Genomic DNA, 16,497 nt, shown 5'->3' with positions numbered 1-16,497 from the left:
TAACGGTTGACAACCAGGAAGCTAACTTTCTGCATGGTCTCTATTTTTCTCTACTTTTATTTAATAGTCTATTCACTCAAGTTACCAACTGATGCATCAACTATAGGTAAGGCACAAATAGAGTATCTGCTACAAAAAAAGAGGAGTCCATTAGTTTGTGTTGCATAATTTCCATCTTTATTTAATATATGACAATGTGTTTAGTGTACACAAACATCTGACGCTAAACTCCAACACTCAGAGACACAGACTGATCTACTTCCCATTTAGGATTTTGTAAATGGGTGCAACTTTATAATTAGCTGTTCACAGCAACCATGTTTATATACAATGCAAAATAAATTTGATAGTGCGAAAACAAAGTTAGATGTGGAAGCACAACAATGTACATGATGTTCCTTCAAAAAGGAGGGATAAGAAAAAGGAGGTGTTGTGACGACTGAGAGCGAGAGAGTGAAGGAAGATATTAAAACAAGGGTGGGAGTACAGCATTACTTTGTACAAGATGCAATGCCTAACAGGGCCATAATGAACCGATCAATCCTCGAACACACCAGTGGACATATATTATTACAGGTATAATCCTACAACCTCCATAGAACAACCTGCCTACAATCAATAAGGAACCAGAGAGAAATCAGGAGACAAATGAACACAATCAATCCAGCAGAATAAGTATTTTCAAATAGCATTGTACATTCAGTGTGATATTTTTTGTGACTGCAACAACAAAATTTTGGTTGGCTCAAATGTGAAATATCAAAAAAAAAACAATGACGGGCCAATCTCAGCATAGAGATCAGACAAAAAGGAGCAATCCCAGACTTTAAAAGACAGGAGACAGGAGTGAGCGCCTCAGCCAGTAAAATAAAGGTACAGCAGGAGATTCACTTTGTGATGATGTTATAGTGAAATCCTGTGATTGACTGTGTTCACATTTTTAGTCATACAACAAACAAAAGTTATCAACAGACTTTATTACACGCACATACAGTACGTTATCGTAGGGCTGTAAAATGTTTTGAATGGATCATTTCTTAAAACAGCTTCACATCACACTGATTATTTCCCAATTCTTACAGCAGAAAATACGGATACATACTGCACTGTTACCGTCTACTGCTAAATTTGACTGTGCCATTAACAGAAAAAAACTGCAGTCTTTTCAAAGGTTTGATGCTTTGAGATGTTGTAGTATTAAAGGGAAATGTCTCCACTGTCATGGAGCATGCGCTCTAGGCTGGCAGACCTGAGGTATGCTCATCAATCAAACTTTATACAACAACTCTCAACTGTATGACACCACACTGTGAACAGATTCAGTGTTTGATTTATAGTCAGCAGTAAATAGCAGAGCAGCATTTTGATCAATAATCAGCTGAAGTGATTTGGAGGGTTTGCATCTTGCACTTTGACCCCTTCCATACCAATGATTTATTTTCCATTCAAAACACATACAAGATTTTTGTATGCATAAACATGAAGTAGCCTACATTCCATACTATGTGATATCTAATTGCCCAAATAGAAAGAAATCTAGCATTAGCATAAATAAAACCTTTCGTCTGAGTGAGTAGGTGAGTAAGTGATGCTGATGAAAAGCAGAAAAGTGATGATATGATCTGCAGACACTCCCAGGAAAGTATTATAGCAGCATGAAGAATGTATTTCCAAAGCAACTGGTGCAGAGGCATATTTTACAGTATGATTGAAAAGAGAGGCACTACATTTAATCAATATACATATCATTCAGAAAACCTGGTTCGTATTCAGTACTGTGAGGAACAGTTTGTACTTTTGATCATTTTTCAAGGTAGGTTTATGCACTGGTGCATCTGGTCAGATAAAGAGTAGGTTAGTTGGGTAAAGGTCAGATGTGACTATCCTAATCTTAAAGAGGACAGTGCTATTCAAGTAATCTTCAGCACAAAGAAACTGGCCAATCGCAACGTTGTTCAAATGTTTCAGTAGCATTAACTGCATTGGGACAAAGTTGTACTAGTCAAACATTTAAGGAACTCATATTAAAAAGTGCAGTGTGCAGAAATTGCACTGTACTACTAATTTAGAAATATATATATATAACATCTTTGTAAATAAATACATGCAGAAATAAATAAGAAAACTGTTAAATATCTAAATATATCACATTTTAAAACAAATCAAATGCAGGAAGAGAAGGAGATTAAATTGGGAGGATTATTTGGATGATATTGGATTATTTCATGTTAATGTAAATACCCTCAGTGCTCGTACAACATGAGATATGCCATTCCCTTGCCAGGCTGTGTGTGCAAAAATTTCTACTAAGTTTTAGGATCAGGATGCAGATTACTCAATACGGGATTCATGGACGTGTTTTGAAGAGTAACACTGAACTGTCATTTCTTTCAATTGTCATGTATTTTGTAGCTGTAGGTTGTATGCAAACACCATATACATATATATATATATATCAGCAGAGCAGAGCAGAGCAGAGCAGAGAAGAGTCTGTGTTTTTGTCTATTTACTGATGCAAATGTAGCAATGTGATCCTCACTGACTTAAGTAGAGATAGTAGAGAACTGCATTTATTTTATAGATTAAATGTATAAGGCTCAATGTGGCTCTGACAACAACTACAGTACATTACCATACGCATGTAATCTGAGATCAATCTGTTGCTACCTTCTCACTTTCTTCATTCGTCCAGCTATAAATAAAATCCAGTACAGTACGGTGACAGCTTTTTTTGAAGAGGTTCTTCAGACTACGAGACTCACACTGCAGCAGAAAGCCTGACATGAAATGGGTGCTTTACAGTAGGTGCCGAGGACACTAGTGATAAACTGAGAATGTAGAGGAGAAAGATGGTTGTTGGTGATGGTGGTGGTGATGGGGCTCAGCACAAAGAGGTTAAGGACAAGGATCTATGTACATTTTAGTCTTTGTGTTCATCCGTCTCTCACGAGATTTGTTCAGAGTCTTGTTTCACATCCTCATCTGTCCGGCTCGTCTTCTCGACAGCTTTGATCTGAGAGCCAGGAGAAAAAATGCATTTACATCAAAGACTTGCTTTTTAGTAATATGTTTTCACTTTATCTAAGTATTTTTACCTGATAGTTCCAGCAAGGAGAGGATTAAATGCATACAGCCAGTCATGCATCTCTTTGTCATTTGCGGCTTGAAGCAATATTCCACGATGTTCTGTACACACGGCAAATGTGTTTGGTGTCTGGTGAAAAACACAAAAAGCTGATTATAAACACTTTTTGACCAATAACACAGTAAGAAGGAGAGGTCTTTGGCACTCTGGGAAATCACTGACCTTTAGCATTGCCTGCTGGTCTTCACTGTACTCCACCTGGGCAGAGGACAGATTGAGAATAGCCCGCTCCACCGTGTCTCGTTCTGTGTTGTAAATGTAGACGTATGGCCGCCGAACAACGACATAACGCTTCACCCACCCGTTGGTGTTTGGCTCCAAGAAATGTATGTAACCCTTCTTTGACACAATGGGACTGAAAAATGGAAGTCAAATATTACCACATGTAGTTATCGTATCAGCTCAATGATATTTTATGATGACACACACTCACCTGATTCTTATTTCTTGGATATCAGGGACAAATTTGCGAGACCGAGGTTTGGTTTCAGAAGCTCCATTGACAGACTTCTTGGTCATTGCATCCTGCTGTGTGTCAGGACTGGGGCTGACGGTACGCGAGCGAGGTGTAGGTGGTCTGTAGTACATTAAAAATATATATTTTTTGCTGTAGTAACAAGGCAGCTGTCTATACCGTATGACTACCATGGCAACCAATGATGACAATCAATACAAAACAATAACCATACAAATATGTCATAGGACTTACCTGAGCTCAGGATTGGTAAAGCAACCTTCAACCAGTGAAGGGCATGTTGAGGAGGGTGTGATTGTGTTGAGAGCAGAGACTGAAGGCGAGTCTCTAAGTGTTGTGACAGACATCTCTGAGATCTGCAAAACAAAAACAACTGTAAGAAAACCATCAACAGACACTAATCAAATTTTCTTCATATATATATATATATATATGTATGTGTGTGTGTGTGTGTGTGTGTGTATGTGTTTAAATGGGAACACCACCTTGCTTTCACTGGCGCTGACACACACATGGCTGTATTCTCTGTTGAAGGAGTGAGTGAGCAGGCGCAAACACTGTGAAAAGACAGAAATCTTAAAATGTCTGTATATAATAAGATTGTATGAACAGACTTCTTACTGTATGTGAAATTAAGAGACTGCACGGGTCAAACCTAAATTACGTATTCACAAAGTAATATTGGCTGACCTTAGCAGCCAGCTCCCTCTGTCTCTCAGTGGTGATTTCGGAGTTGGAGCTGACCTCCTGGTCCCCGTCCGAGGGCTGAGGAGAATCACTCAGCTCCTCAGTGACACAGGACTGTGAGAACTCCTGGCCCATGAGCAGGGTAGATTCAAGTTTCTCCCTCAACAAGAGGTAATGTTTGGTTTTCTCAACCTAAGAGGTCATGGGGTTAAAATTAATTGTGGCATAATCATAAATATACAAATATGACTTTGAACCCCTCCTATGAACCATAGCTGTGTTAAGGAGTGTATTTTATATGTACGCATGTATAACTACCATTAAAGGTTGGACTCAAATAGACGATACCATGTTTTTCAAAGAAAAGCAGATTTTCTGACATTATATTGATCAGAAATACAGCGTAGATATTGTTAATATTGTATTGATTACTGTAACTGGAAACAGCTGTTTTTAAAGGACTATTTACCTAGATACCTATAGGCCTACAGTATAATCAGCAAACACTAGTATTGTCTTCAAGATTCACTTTGTGTTTGCAAATGCAAGTATATTAATTTTAAAGGATAGCTGATCATTAGAAAGCCCTTTTGCAATGACTAACACAGCTATAGACATGTATCTTATCATAAAAACATGGAAAAACCTTTGAAAAGTAGTGTACGCAAGTCAGGGGCTGAATCTCATTTACCAATGTGGACCAATGACTGCATTTCATTTTGATTCAGTTAAATGCTTCGAGAGAGTTAAACTCTCTCATTCAGGGGTACACATTTCAATATTTTTTTATTCCGAACCAGTATCATGTGTCATGCTAATTAAAGTAACTTAACAAAGTAACTTTAACTCACATCTTGAAGGAGGCTGAGTTTCTCCAGCTCCCACTGGTGGTCCAGAATGAGGCTGTCACTGCGAGGCCTCCACCCAGCTAGATTCTCCTCCCCGCGGACGTAGGCCACTGAGGTGTCCAGCACCCGCCTTCGTCTCCTCTGCATGCCTAGGGAGTAACAGGTGTAAGATAAAAACTTTTCCAGAAGTGAGATTGATGCAAAATGCTGACGACGTCTGGACTCTCACCTGGGCTTCCTGCATCTGCCAGGTAACATAAACTGACCTCGTAAACTCCAGTTATGCGGTTTCTAAAGCGACAAAAAAGGGAGAAAAAAAATATTTTTAAGGAAAGGGATGCACAATATTACATGTTTTTTGCAATTCTGCAATTTTAAACTCACCCATCTGCTGCTCTCAGGCTTCCAGTACCAAAAAGGTTGCGAATAGAGCGGGAGGCCGAGAGCTTTGTGTCACGAGAGTAAAACACCATGCAGATATCTTTGGTTATAACTGCAGGCTGGGTGCAGTTCTCCATCTGCAATTGATAAAGCAGAGGATTTTCATGTCAACTAATACTATTATACTAGAAGCTCATCCTGCTGTTGATGAATGTAGTGTACAGTACCTCCAGGTAGGCTGAGAGGGTCATGAAGATCTTCTCCCCACATGGAGTGACTCGGTTCAGTAGCAGAGAGTTATGCATGGAGCTGTCCCAAGCAGCCTCAAAGCGGTAGAAAGTTCTAAATTCATTAGTTAGAGAGAAGCCCAAAATATCAATCAGCAAATAATGAAAATTAAAGCGACAATAGCAGTCAGGGTGAATCTAAAAATAATTCTTTACATACAGTAGCATGTGCACTAAATTACATTTGATAAACTGAGAACAAAATCTTATGATTTGCAAAAAAACAGTCAATTCAAATATTCATCAAAATCTCTAAAAAGTGTTGATGAAATCTGTTTGCATGCAGCAGGCTGACTGAATTGATGCTCTGCTTCTTACAAAACATCACAGAAAAGCAAAGAGAGCTGTGCAGACTATTACAGAGTACAGCAAAAAGGGAAGGGGGAGATGAGAGACAGCCTGATGAAATGAGGGACAGGGCAGTGAAGTACCTATGGTCAACTCCCAAGGAAATGCTGTGAGAAAGAAGAAATCAGCAAAAGAATAGAAAGTGAGAGTCAGGAAGTATGTTGTGGTTTTGCGCTTGTGTTATTGGGATGTGTTTTTCACACTGTTATCTCACTATGGAAACACTGTCATGGACAGTCCAGCTCACCTCTAAGTGATGAATTGAGAAATGCTGTGCACAATACTAATTAACTTAACTGCTCTTTCTTATCCTGCTCTACCATTGGAAACATCGTATAACGGCACACGACAGTTCCTCAAGCAAAACACTGCTCTCTGTTACACCTCTGATTTACCCCATACATTACATACATGATTTCTTCCCATTTCCCCTGAGGGCAAATAATCACACACTGAAAGCAGTCATTCTTCTGGCCCTCTGCCCAGTACAGCCTTAAATCAGAAAAAGATAATCCAAGTAAGAATTGTAAAAGGAAACTAATGTTTCTGTGAGCCATAAAAACAGCCAGACTGGACTCTTCATGAGGTTCAGATGTTGGGCCCAACTGGCTGTGGACTGAGGCGAACCTTATGGGAAAGTGAACAATGTGACACCCAGAAGAAAGCAAAGAGCCAGTGTTAAAGAGAGCTGTAAAAGATACAGGGCCTTAGTGTAGAAATGGTCTGTTTTTAAGAAATTAGTAAGTGCATTAACACACACACGCACACACACACACGGTCATTCACACACGCACTGCTTCCCCAGTAGAAGAAAACTGTTCACTTACACTACAAGGAAGCAATTTCCTCTTTGCACAACACCAACATGTGCTTCTCTACATTTTACTACCTCCTAAAAATGTGGGAGCCAGGATTGAAGTCATGCTGCTGGCATGACATGTGAGGAACCGTTTGTTTCTAGTCCTTGGCAGGGTTTCACTGAGGTACACGCAGGATTTAAAAATATTCACAGCATTGCAGCAATTCTGGGCAAAGGGCTACTGGTGAGGTAATGGTTCACTGGATTACATTTTAAGAGCTGCATCTGTAAATTGTGCCAGAGCGGGTACTGTAAGTAAAGTGACTATTTATGTATATATTAGAACCCTTGAGCAACAGTAGATGTGTTCCTGTTAATATTTTGTAGTTGTGATGGGAAGCACTCTCTGTGTCCATGGATCCAAAATATTGCTTCATCACAAAGATTAGTAATATAAAATAATAAACAGTGGAGACAGGACAGTGGAAAATGACATTTTATGTATATTGTTATTGAATATTGTTGCTAGGATATCATCTCTTCTTGCATCTTTAGCCATTTAAAATAACAGGGAAAAAATAGGAAGAATATTTTCTTTCTTCTTAAAAAGCTGTGGTCATTTTAATAACCTCCTGTACATTAGATAAAGAGGGGAAGCAACTACAACAGTGACGTTGAGTTGCTACCACCATCTACTGGCAAGTACTGTAGTACTAATAAATGTTACAATCATGTATTAAATCAAGGGAAAGACACAGTAAAAATATACTTATGCTATGTAATGATATTAAAAAACACCATCCTCCATTCTTTCCAAAAGATGAATGTGAGGGTGACCAAATATCAACTGTGAATTTCTAAAATTAGCCTTAGATATGATTCCTGCAGCTGACGTACTGTGATACTGGCCCCACGACACCTCCAGCAGAGACACAGCCAGAACAGTCCACATGAAGCAAAGCGAGCCATGCAGACCCAGTCCATCATAAACCTCAGCTCGATAACAGCTCAAACACACACCCAGCACAGCAAGAGAGCCAGTGACATGCAGAACCACTTCCTTCACATCTCATGAGATGGAGAAAACAAAAAGACACAGATGAATTGCTGACAGTAATGGCAGAGTAGAAGAGAAGGAAATTAATTGGGATTCACTGGAAATGACAGGATGTAGAGGAAATTAGAAAAGATGAGGTGTCTGTTTAACTTAAGAGCATGAGAAGAGAGGCAAAACAATATACCTAGGCATGTCCGAATCAAGAAACTGTCTGCAAAAGCAAAAAACAACATTCCATTAGTGGACTTGAGGGAGAAAAATGTTAGCATCCAGTAATACCTTGATGTTAGTATCAGTGAGACTGAGCAGAGACCATGCTGGATAACAGCCTGATCTGGTGCTGAGGTCTTAAACCCAATTTTTGCAAACTGCAAATGTGTTTAGTTCTGTGCTGACTGGTTGAAAACACCATTGATGTAGCACCATGGTTGAAGACAGGCTGGTCGAGCAGGACCACTGGTCAGAGCTGCTTGGAGGCTTTGGTTTCTTTAGGGTGAAATGTAGTAAACCCAGGTCTGGGTGATCATGTTGTTGGTATAGTTAAGCTTTTGGGAGGGTGGTTAGGAAATCAAAGGGGTTAAGCAATAAGCCAAAAGCAGAAGGTCAAAAAAATTAGCAGCAAAATTATTTTAAAAATAGCTCGCTATTTAAATATATTTAAATAGAATGACATGGTCATTTTGACCAAAGGACATTCACAAAAATATTACACTGATCTTTGTCCAGGTAAGACAAACAGTAAAAATACTGTGAAGACATAATATGATATGATATGAAACATAGTACTACCAAAGGGTTTTATGCCACCACACAGTAATGGTAAGTGATTTTAGATGTTGAAGAACCAATGAAGACTTAATCTTCTTTGTATGACAGTATATACTATATACATATATATATACTACTTTAATACATTTTCTACCTACAAACACAAGTTTTTATCTAAACTCAAGCTTAAAAAAGGAATCTACTGCCATCTAACGGCTGGCTGCAGTAAAACATCAAAGATCATTCATTTTGTCCTGTAAGTCACAAAGAGCTATGCCATTTTTACAAACATGTGTCATCTCCTACAGTGAATTGACTCTGTTTATTTTTCAGTTTTAGCAGTGACATTGATCTGTTGGGATTGTTTTTCCTCCTTGCTGCACCTTCTACCTCATTTCAGTCCACCCCAGTCACTTTGCTGCAATCCAACAACACATGTAGAAACACTGTTACATATGTTAGTACTGATTAACACAGTTTATTCATTGATATCTACAATATGTGATTATTGAAAGAACAAGAGTTAATTAATTCCACTCTTCATGATGAAATGTTGCATGTCCAATGCATGGCACTGAGTCTAATTATAAATAGTTTCATAGTGATGGTTTACACTATTTTCAGTGAGACATGCTGTTGAATAAGTTAAATGACTTTTTACTTTATATTAGAGTACAACAGTATAAAAAAATGAATATCTTGTTTACACAGAATTGAGATACAGTAGAACGAGTGCATAAGGCCGTCGTTAGAACTAATGATGGTTGAGAAATGGGATGAGTTAGAGGTGAGGTGCTTAACAAGGTGAGATGCAGGTGATATTATGACAACAAGAGCACAGATTAACACAGAGGAGGGTCGCTCAGCCAGCATGGACGAGTGAATTCACTGCTACAGGGTTGGCAGATTTTCATAATAAAAGCTACTTTTAGTTTCATGTTGTTTGAAGTCACTCTGGATTCTGCGACATCCTGCACGTAGAGAGAAGAAACTACACTGCTTTCATGCAGTAACAAAGTTAACAGCACCAAAGAACCTGCTGAGGTAACATTCAGCTTGCACCTTTTCTTGCCATGCTGGTTTTTCTGACAAGTGTAGCTGATTCATTCATTCATGCATGTGCCCACGTGCCATGTTTCAGTATGAATTAAACTTCTCAGTTAAGACTGCTGCTGACGTGAGAATCAGAACCATACAGTAGTTTCCAAATTCAGCCAAGCTGAATCTGCATGTGCTCTGTGTTGTGCTGCACTAAAGTAATAAGCTTCCAATAAATGTTTTCAGCAGTACGTACCTGTCGTCTTGCATAGGCCTGACATACCCAGCAGACAAGATGTTGAGAGAGAGAATATTGGGGTCTATGATGGTCTCATCAGATTCGGGGGTGTTGCGGAGACGTCCTGGGAAAGCACAGGTGCCTCAGTACCACCTCATACACATTGCTGGTGAAAAGTCTGGTTTTCAGGATGAGAAACCAAACTTACCCACAACAAGCTCACGGACTTCGTTCCATTCTATGTCACCTCCTGATTCATGCACTATAGTAACAGTGATTCTCCTCTGAAGGCCCTTCACATGAAGAAAAGACAGATGTTCAGCACATTTAACACATTCCAAATAATATATTGCTGAAGGTTCTGAAGGTCGAGTCATGACAGCTGGACTTCCTTCTTGTCGTCCAGTTGCCATGACTCTGGCCGACTGAGAATCTTAAGCGACATATGACACACATGCTCTGTGTTTAAGTGATACCTGGTGCAGCAGGAATGTGCCATGGCAAGGCATTCCTCCTCTGTGGTCCACCACTGCAGGGATGTAGCTAAAAAGACAGATGAAAATGAAGCTAACTAATACAAAAAGATTTCTATTTCCAATAACTGTCAAACATGTTTGTTGTCAAAACCTTTATTTCATGGAGGTCTGTGCTAGTATTAAGTAAGTAATACTTAGGTAAGTATTCGCTCTGTGAAAATTAACTTGAGCAATGAGTGAACCAGGACACTCACTCTCCATTGGCCTCCAGCTCGCAGATCTCAAAGAACACCATCAGATCATATTTACAGTGGCAGGGTCCTGCCTGCGGGCGCATCATCGCTGTCAGCTTGGTGGCAGGTACTGGTTTGAAAAGCGAGATAGAAAAGATTATAAATGATTAGTTTGAGCGTTTACAGACTAGTAGCAATCATCAGGGTGCTGAGAACATCTCTAACCCTACAAAGGAAAGAGAAAGGGAAGAAAAAAGGAAATCAGTGATGTAGGGAAAGAAAAGAACCACTCAATCCAGCAGAAGGACGACTTTTGCTTCAGCAGATTTGTAAGCACTGCTGCAGTGCGCTCTTAAAGGAGAACCTTATGTATCTGTAAACCCTTACTGGGGGTTTTTACTCTCCACAGTAACAAATACAAAACAAACCATGCAGTGCAGTAGACTCCTTTAAAAGTATGTTTGTGATTGATATTATTGTCATTGTTCTGAAGAAAAGATTTGTTGTGTGTTGTGATTAAAGAATATGCATCCAAGAGGTTAGAAAATTATAAACATAATGCAGCATCTTTTATAAAGTGCAATGTAAGTGTGTGTATTATTTCATATATTGTTTACTTGTTCTGCTATAACACTGGAGACCAATCAAATCTTATCTTATACCAGTAAGATTATAGACAGTATAATGTACAATTTAAGTTTCCGTTCCCCTCTGAGAGAGAATCATTCACCACTACTGTAGCAGAAAGGCACTGTGATCCAGTTCAAGAGGAGCTTAAAGAGGGAACTGCAGGGAAAATTCACCACACAGGTCAACAGTAAACACACAGTACACCAGAGGGTCAATCCAAGTGAATCATGATGCAAAAAAAAGACCCTTTTTATATCAATGTGTGTCAATCTTCAAGGTCAGTGACCACCAGTTAAATAAACTTGAAACATGCTAAATGTTTGCTTGCTCTTGCTTTCTACAGAAAGGTCACGTGTTTAGTTACAAAAGATAGAACCAGGACCTGGAAATTTGACAGTAGTATATTTTAGTACACTTTTGTAAAACTGTTTCTTGAATCTATCACAGTTACATATTGTGTTGTAAGAAATAGTAGAATAATTAACTGTAACATGGCACAGTCAAATGCTTTTGGTGTACATTTTACTCCAAGTCACACCAAAATAAATACTTGATATAAAAAAGGTTTTCTGCAGCAGGATTCTTTGGAGTTTGACATCAATAACCAACCCGGCGTCTGAGCTTTAATAACTGAACAAATAGAGGTGGGTGGAGCTGGCAACTGAGCTTGCTCGTTTGCTTCCAGTAGGAAGGAAGCAGCTAAGCCAGCGGCAGACAGAGCGTGGCCTGACAGCGAGTCCACCAGCGACCCATTGAATACATCTGGGACCAGGTATCGGATCAGCTCCAGCGATTTCTCCCGGTCCGGAGAGGCGTCTGAGTCCACTGATTACACCCAACAACATGAAGCTAAGATGACGTGACTTGTAGGCAGACGAGTACAAAGACTGTGTAATATGCGTGAATTTTGCAAATCTAGACAAGTAACTCCAGCTTAAAGTTTGTTTACCTGGTTTGGAGAGAGGCATGACTCGTGGAAACTGTTTCCTGCAGGGACGTAGTGGACTGTTTGTAGAAATAACAACACATAATTGCAGTATGTATAAATATGAAAACAACACAATATACAAAATGTCTTCTGGGTCTGAGCAAACATTTGTACCTGATGACATCTTTACAGAGAGGAAGAAAAGGCTGTTTCTGGTAATGTCCAAACACCTCAAACACGATCGGCTGTGTCTTGATGTAGTCAATGAAAGATTTAGTAACTTCAACAGCAATCTACAAAGACAACACAGTGATTTATGTAAGTACATGACCAATTAAAACCGGTAACCACACATCATTATCTAAGATCTGCACTGAAACCTCTTACATTCTGCACATGGTAGAAACCCAGTGGAGGGCCGCGGCCTGTGTTTTTTAGGGGTTCAGTGGAGAAAGCCTCATCATGGCGGTGGATAAAGCTGAAATCAAAATAAAAAAACAAGATTTGCAAGTTATAATAAAGAAACATAATTAATATGATAATAAAAACATCACAAATAAAAATTTTGACGAATGCTTACTTAAACTGGCAAAAGATGTCAGCATATTCTGCAGAGATGCTGGAGGCCTGCAGGACAGTCACCCTGAAGGTAAAAACATTACCAATCTTGAGGTGCTCCAGAGCTTCGAGTGAGCCCTCCAGACCAGCCTTCAGTGTGTTCTCCACCTCATCTGCCTCAGCTGTGAAGAAAGCAAAATAAAAAAAATTTGACACAGGTTAAATAAAGCTTGCTCTACGAACCATGGACCAGGGACAGATGAGTTTTGGCATCGTATTAAACTGATTCAGGCTGAGAATCACATCCTCTTTGTATTGGTACAGAGGCATTGTAAACGTTTAGTATGGCATGTGTCTAGTAGCCAAGTGTACTAGAATGAAGGCACTGTTGGATTGCGTAGAACACCCCACTCATACACACACACCCAAACACACACAATGTGCCCATTCACACTAAAATAGGATTACCCGCACATGTGTTGTTGTTGACCTCGTCAGCTGAGGGTCCCATTTCCGCATTCTGCCCCTCGCCCTCCACAATACGAAGCTCCTCTTGTGAAATGCCTGTACGAGACAGTCCTACAGAGCAGGACTCTGACTGGAACTGCAAAAGCAAGATACAAAACAAACTTAGTTTAGCAGGTAACTGCGGACAGTCACAAAAAATGTAAAAAGGTTTTGCCTACCTTTTCATACTGCTGATCCTCAAATGAGATTTTGGCAGTGCCTGACTGTCTCACTCCTGAGCCGTAGTCGGGAGCTTCCTCATCAGCTGGAGGAAAACACAAAGCACCTTCACTTCACTCCCTCAAGAAGTCCCACACAGCCTGTCCTTTGAATCCCTTTCTGATGTTTGTCTCAACAACTGTGAGGTTGAGGATCTGAGCCTTACCTGATATGGCCTGCACTGCCACTCGGAGGAAGCCCTTCACTTCTCCCTTCTCACTGACGATGGCCACACGGTGCACGAGAGGAACTGGGTACAGTAGGTTACTCAGATAAACAAACGCCCTGCACAGGAAGCAGAAGAAGAGAGAGAAATAATAAACTATTAAAGACTACAGAGGTTAGGAGAGATGTCATACTGGATAAATTACAGAAGTCACTGGACTGGACAACAGAACACAGAGCTGCAAAGCAACCAAACAGAAGCTGGGACTGCTCTTGCGATGGCCATGGCTACCCTTTACTATCGCTTCTTAGTGGCTTTTCCTCACCATGTAGAAATGACAATAATATCAGGACAACTATGGGTCGCATGCAGTATTCCTAACTTTTGCACTACACTAGTGAAAGCTTGGTGAGGCTGAGGAGCATGTGTGCAAGGGACAAATTTAAATGATGTCAAACTATTAGCAACCAGCTCACAAATCAGCTGGGCAGCAGATGTTTTCCTCATCCTGAAATAATTTGTGTCATAAGCAATGCCTCAATTTACAATTCACTACATAAAATAAGTGTCTATTTATAACTGTCGTATGTGCAGAGCCAAACTGAAGACTTGAGGCACTTATATTACATAGATTAGTAGTGACAAAAACTATACTGGATTATACTTATACTTATATAAATGTGAGAACAAATAAACTACAAATGTTTCTCTTTCTTGGCTTTCCAGTCTCTAGTTTAGAGCTACAATAGATGATCTTGCAGGCAAAGATCACATTTTCCATGAGCCAACAGGGGTAGACATTTAAGGGTGGTGTGTAAAAAGGGACAGGCTTATGACAAGATTGGTGAGGTGCAAAGAAGGCATGCTCAGGACAAAAAAGGTGAACAAAAATGCTTTCAACTTCTCGACTCAAAGGAATCAAAAGCAAATGGAACAGAAATCATCATACGGAACATGGCTCAGCTTGAATAAAAACTGCCACAGCTTGATATATTGTATGCTACACCAAAAATCAACAAATGACATCAGAAATTAAAGCGCACCTCCTGGGTCGATGTGCTGATTTGTGCAAAAGAGGGGCACTAGTTCATCATCAGACGTATTCAAGTAAAAATTGACAAAAACGGTCAAAATAAAAAGACTTGTGCTCTGGCATGCCTAAAAGAGACAGCTGCAGTAGAAACCAGCTCTTTCATCTTGAGATTTTGAGTCTTCCTTAAACTCCACTTTGCTATTTCATATGAATAATTTCCAGACTCTTATTCAGGTTTCACAGCATGGTGAGAACATTTCGCTGTGGGTTCCTGTGTTACCGCAAATCAGATCTCTGTGACACATGTCAGTGCTTTATCTAGTGAATACTCCTGTTTAGTTACCGTACATTTAACCACACGTAAGCGAGACACACACACCTCAAGCAGTCGTTGAGCATCAACATTGCTTGGAGTTTCATGGAAACAAGTGCTAAGATTTGACCTAACCCTGGGAGACTTAAAACAATTATCTGGCAATCACAACTGTACTGAGTGAGAAGAATTACGTCTTATATAAAGTGTAAGAAACAGCAAAAAATAAATAAATCCAAAAAAAAAAAAATTATAACAAGCATTTAATTTTATGAGATTAAAGAAATAAAGCAAAGCATATATCTTGAAGCCCAGAAATGTCTACTCCAGTGTCCAAGCAGGAACATACAGTGTGAAAAAAACTGTGTAGGTTGGGTTGACATTTGAGAACATTTGTGTCTCACACATTTGAGACACAGTGGAGATGACAACTCAGACAGGGAACAGAAACTGAAGTGGAAAATTTGGAATTTTAAGCAAAAAGGAGGATTTTTAAGATGAGAAATGAATTGATATACACAGTATATATACAGAAAGTAAAGCTGGTTTCAACTCTCCACTTGAGATAGCCAACAAAATGTGCCAACCCCATGTTGACATTACAATTTTAGCTTAATAATGCCAACAGGAGAGTGCAATGGAAAATGTCTGTAAACCAAAAATGAGGCTAATTTGGGTCAGGAGATCTGTGGCTGCCACATAAGAAAGAAAAAGACCCTTTTGCAGAAACTCTGAATTTTATGGATTCATGTATACTCTGTCCCCAAAAGAGTGGGACTTTTGTGGGAACATACTCTTACACTGTGTCTGTATAAAAAGTGTCAGCTGCGCTGAGGTCTACTGAGGGAGACAGATCCTGCATCTCAGCGTGAAAGAGCTAGTTTCCTCCACCAGCATGCTCCTGAAACCTCACCAACCTTCCCACTACACTGAATAATGGTGAGCGGTCGTAAAAGGGATCCTGGCCTTCGCCGGAGCCTCGGCAGAGCTCTCCCTCATCATCATCATCATCATCATCATCATCATCCTCTCCCCCGAGCTCCGAGCACGGGTCGTCCAAAAAGATATCATCGTCCAGGTCTTCTAACTCCTCCAACTCCTCCTCTTCCCCTCTCCCCTCCCGCTGTGAGTCAGCCAGCTCAGTAATTTCAGAGTTGGAGAGGGTTGGGGATGGGGTAGGGTCACTCATGCGCTCGCTCATGCATGTGTTGAAAATGGGGTTTCTGGTGCAGCCAGAGACATGGGAACTAAGTTAGTACAGTTAGATAGTAGGCACACGCTAGTTCAGAAAGGAGGATCAGTAGAGGAGACCATTGGAGAAAACCTTCATCCCTCTGAGCCAACATCTGCTTTTTCTCTGTGG

At 40.0% G+C, this 16,497-nt stretch overlaps 1 protein-coding gene across 15 annotated transcripts in view; it reads right to left on the bottom strand.

The window, feature by feature from the left end:
* Nucleotides 1-165: 165 nt before the first annotated feature.
* Nucleotides 166-16,497, bottom strand: part of kif1aa (kinesin family member 1Aa) — a 34,870-nt gene continuing 18,538 nt past the window's right edge. For 5 of the 15 annotated variants that reach the window (XM_026346362.1, XM_026346363.1, XM_026346367.1 and 2 more), the window contains 25 exons: nt 16,052-16,357; nt 13,789-13,907; nt 13,583-13,668; nt 13,371-13,500; nt 12,919-13,078; nt 12,726-12,816; nt 12,513-12,631; nt 12,360-12,415; nt 10,802-10,910; nt 10,548-10,614; nt 10,280-10,364; nt 10,090-10,195; nt 8,212-8,238; nt 6,255-6,278; nt 5,764-5,878; nt 5,540-5,673; nt 5,385-5,446; nt 5,159-5,304; nt 4,311-4,499; nt 4,106-4,177; nt 3,855-3,976; nt 3,579-3,722; nt 3,308-3,500; nt 3,096-3,214; nt 166-3,013 (listed from right to left, as the gene is read on the bottom strand). In XM_026346362.1, the coding sequence (XP_026202147.1) occupies nt 2,971-3,013; nt 3,096-3,214; nt 3,308-3,500; nt 3,579-3,722; nt 3,855-3,976; nt 4,106-4,177; nt 4,311-4,499; nt 5,159-5,304; nt 5,385-5,446; nt 5,540-5,673; nt 5,764-5,878; nt 6,255-6,278; nt 8,212-8,238; nt 10,090-10,195; nt 10,280-10,364; nt 10,548-10,614; nt 10,802-10,910; nt 12,360-12,415; nt 12,513-12,631; nt 12,726-12,816; nt 12,919-13,078; nt 13,371-13,500; nt 13,583-13,668; nt 13,789-13,907; nt 16,052-16,357 (2,824 nt within the window). In that variant the 3' untranslated portion in view covers nt 166-2,970. The remainder of the gene's footprint in view (nt 3,014-3,095; nt 3,215-3,307; nt 3,501-3,578; nt 3,723-3,854; nt 3,977-4,105; nt 4,178-4,310; nt 4,500-5,158; nt 5,305-5,384; nt 5,447-5,539; nt 5,674-5,763; nt 5,879-6,254; nt 6,279-8,211; nt 8,239-10,089; nt 10,196-10,279; nt 10,365-10,547; nt 10,615-10,801; nt 10,911-12,359; nt 12,416-12,512; nt 12,632-12,725; nt 12,817-12,918; nt 13,079-13,370; nt 13,501-13,582; nt 13,669-13,788; nt 13,908-16,051; nt 16,358-16,497) is intronic. The other 10 variants (XM_026346372.1, XM_026346373.1, XM_026346364.1 and 7 more) reach the window with 7 other exon arrangements.

Source organism: Anabas testudineus, chromosome 4 (assembly GCF_900324465.2).
Source record: "Anabas testudineus chromosome 4, fAnaTes1.2, whole genome shotgun sequence".
Lineage (NCBI taxonomy): Eukaryota > Metazoa > Chordata > Actinopteri > Anabantiformes > Anabantidae > Anabas > Anabas testudineus.
Note: the sequence above shows the minus strand (reverse complement) of the source record. Positions and strands in the feature narration are given on the sequence as shown.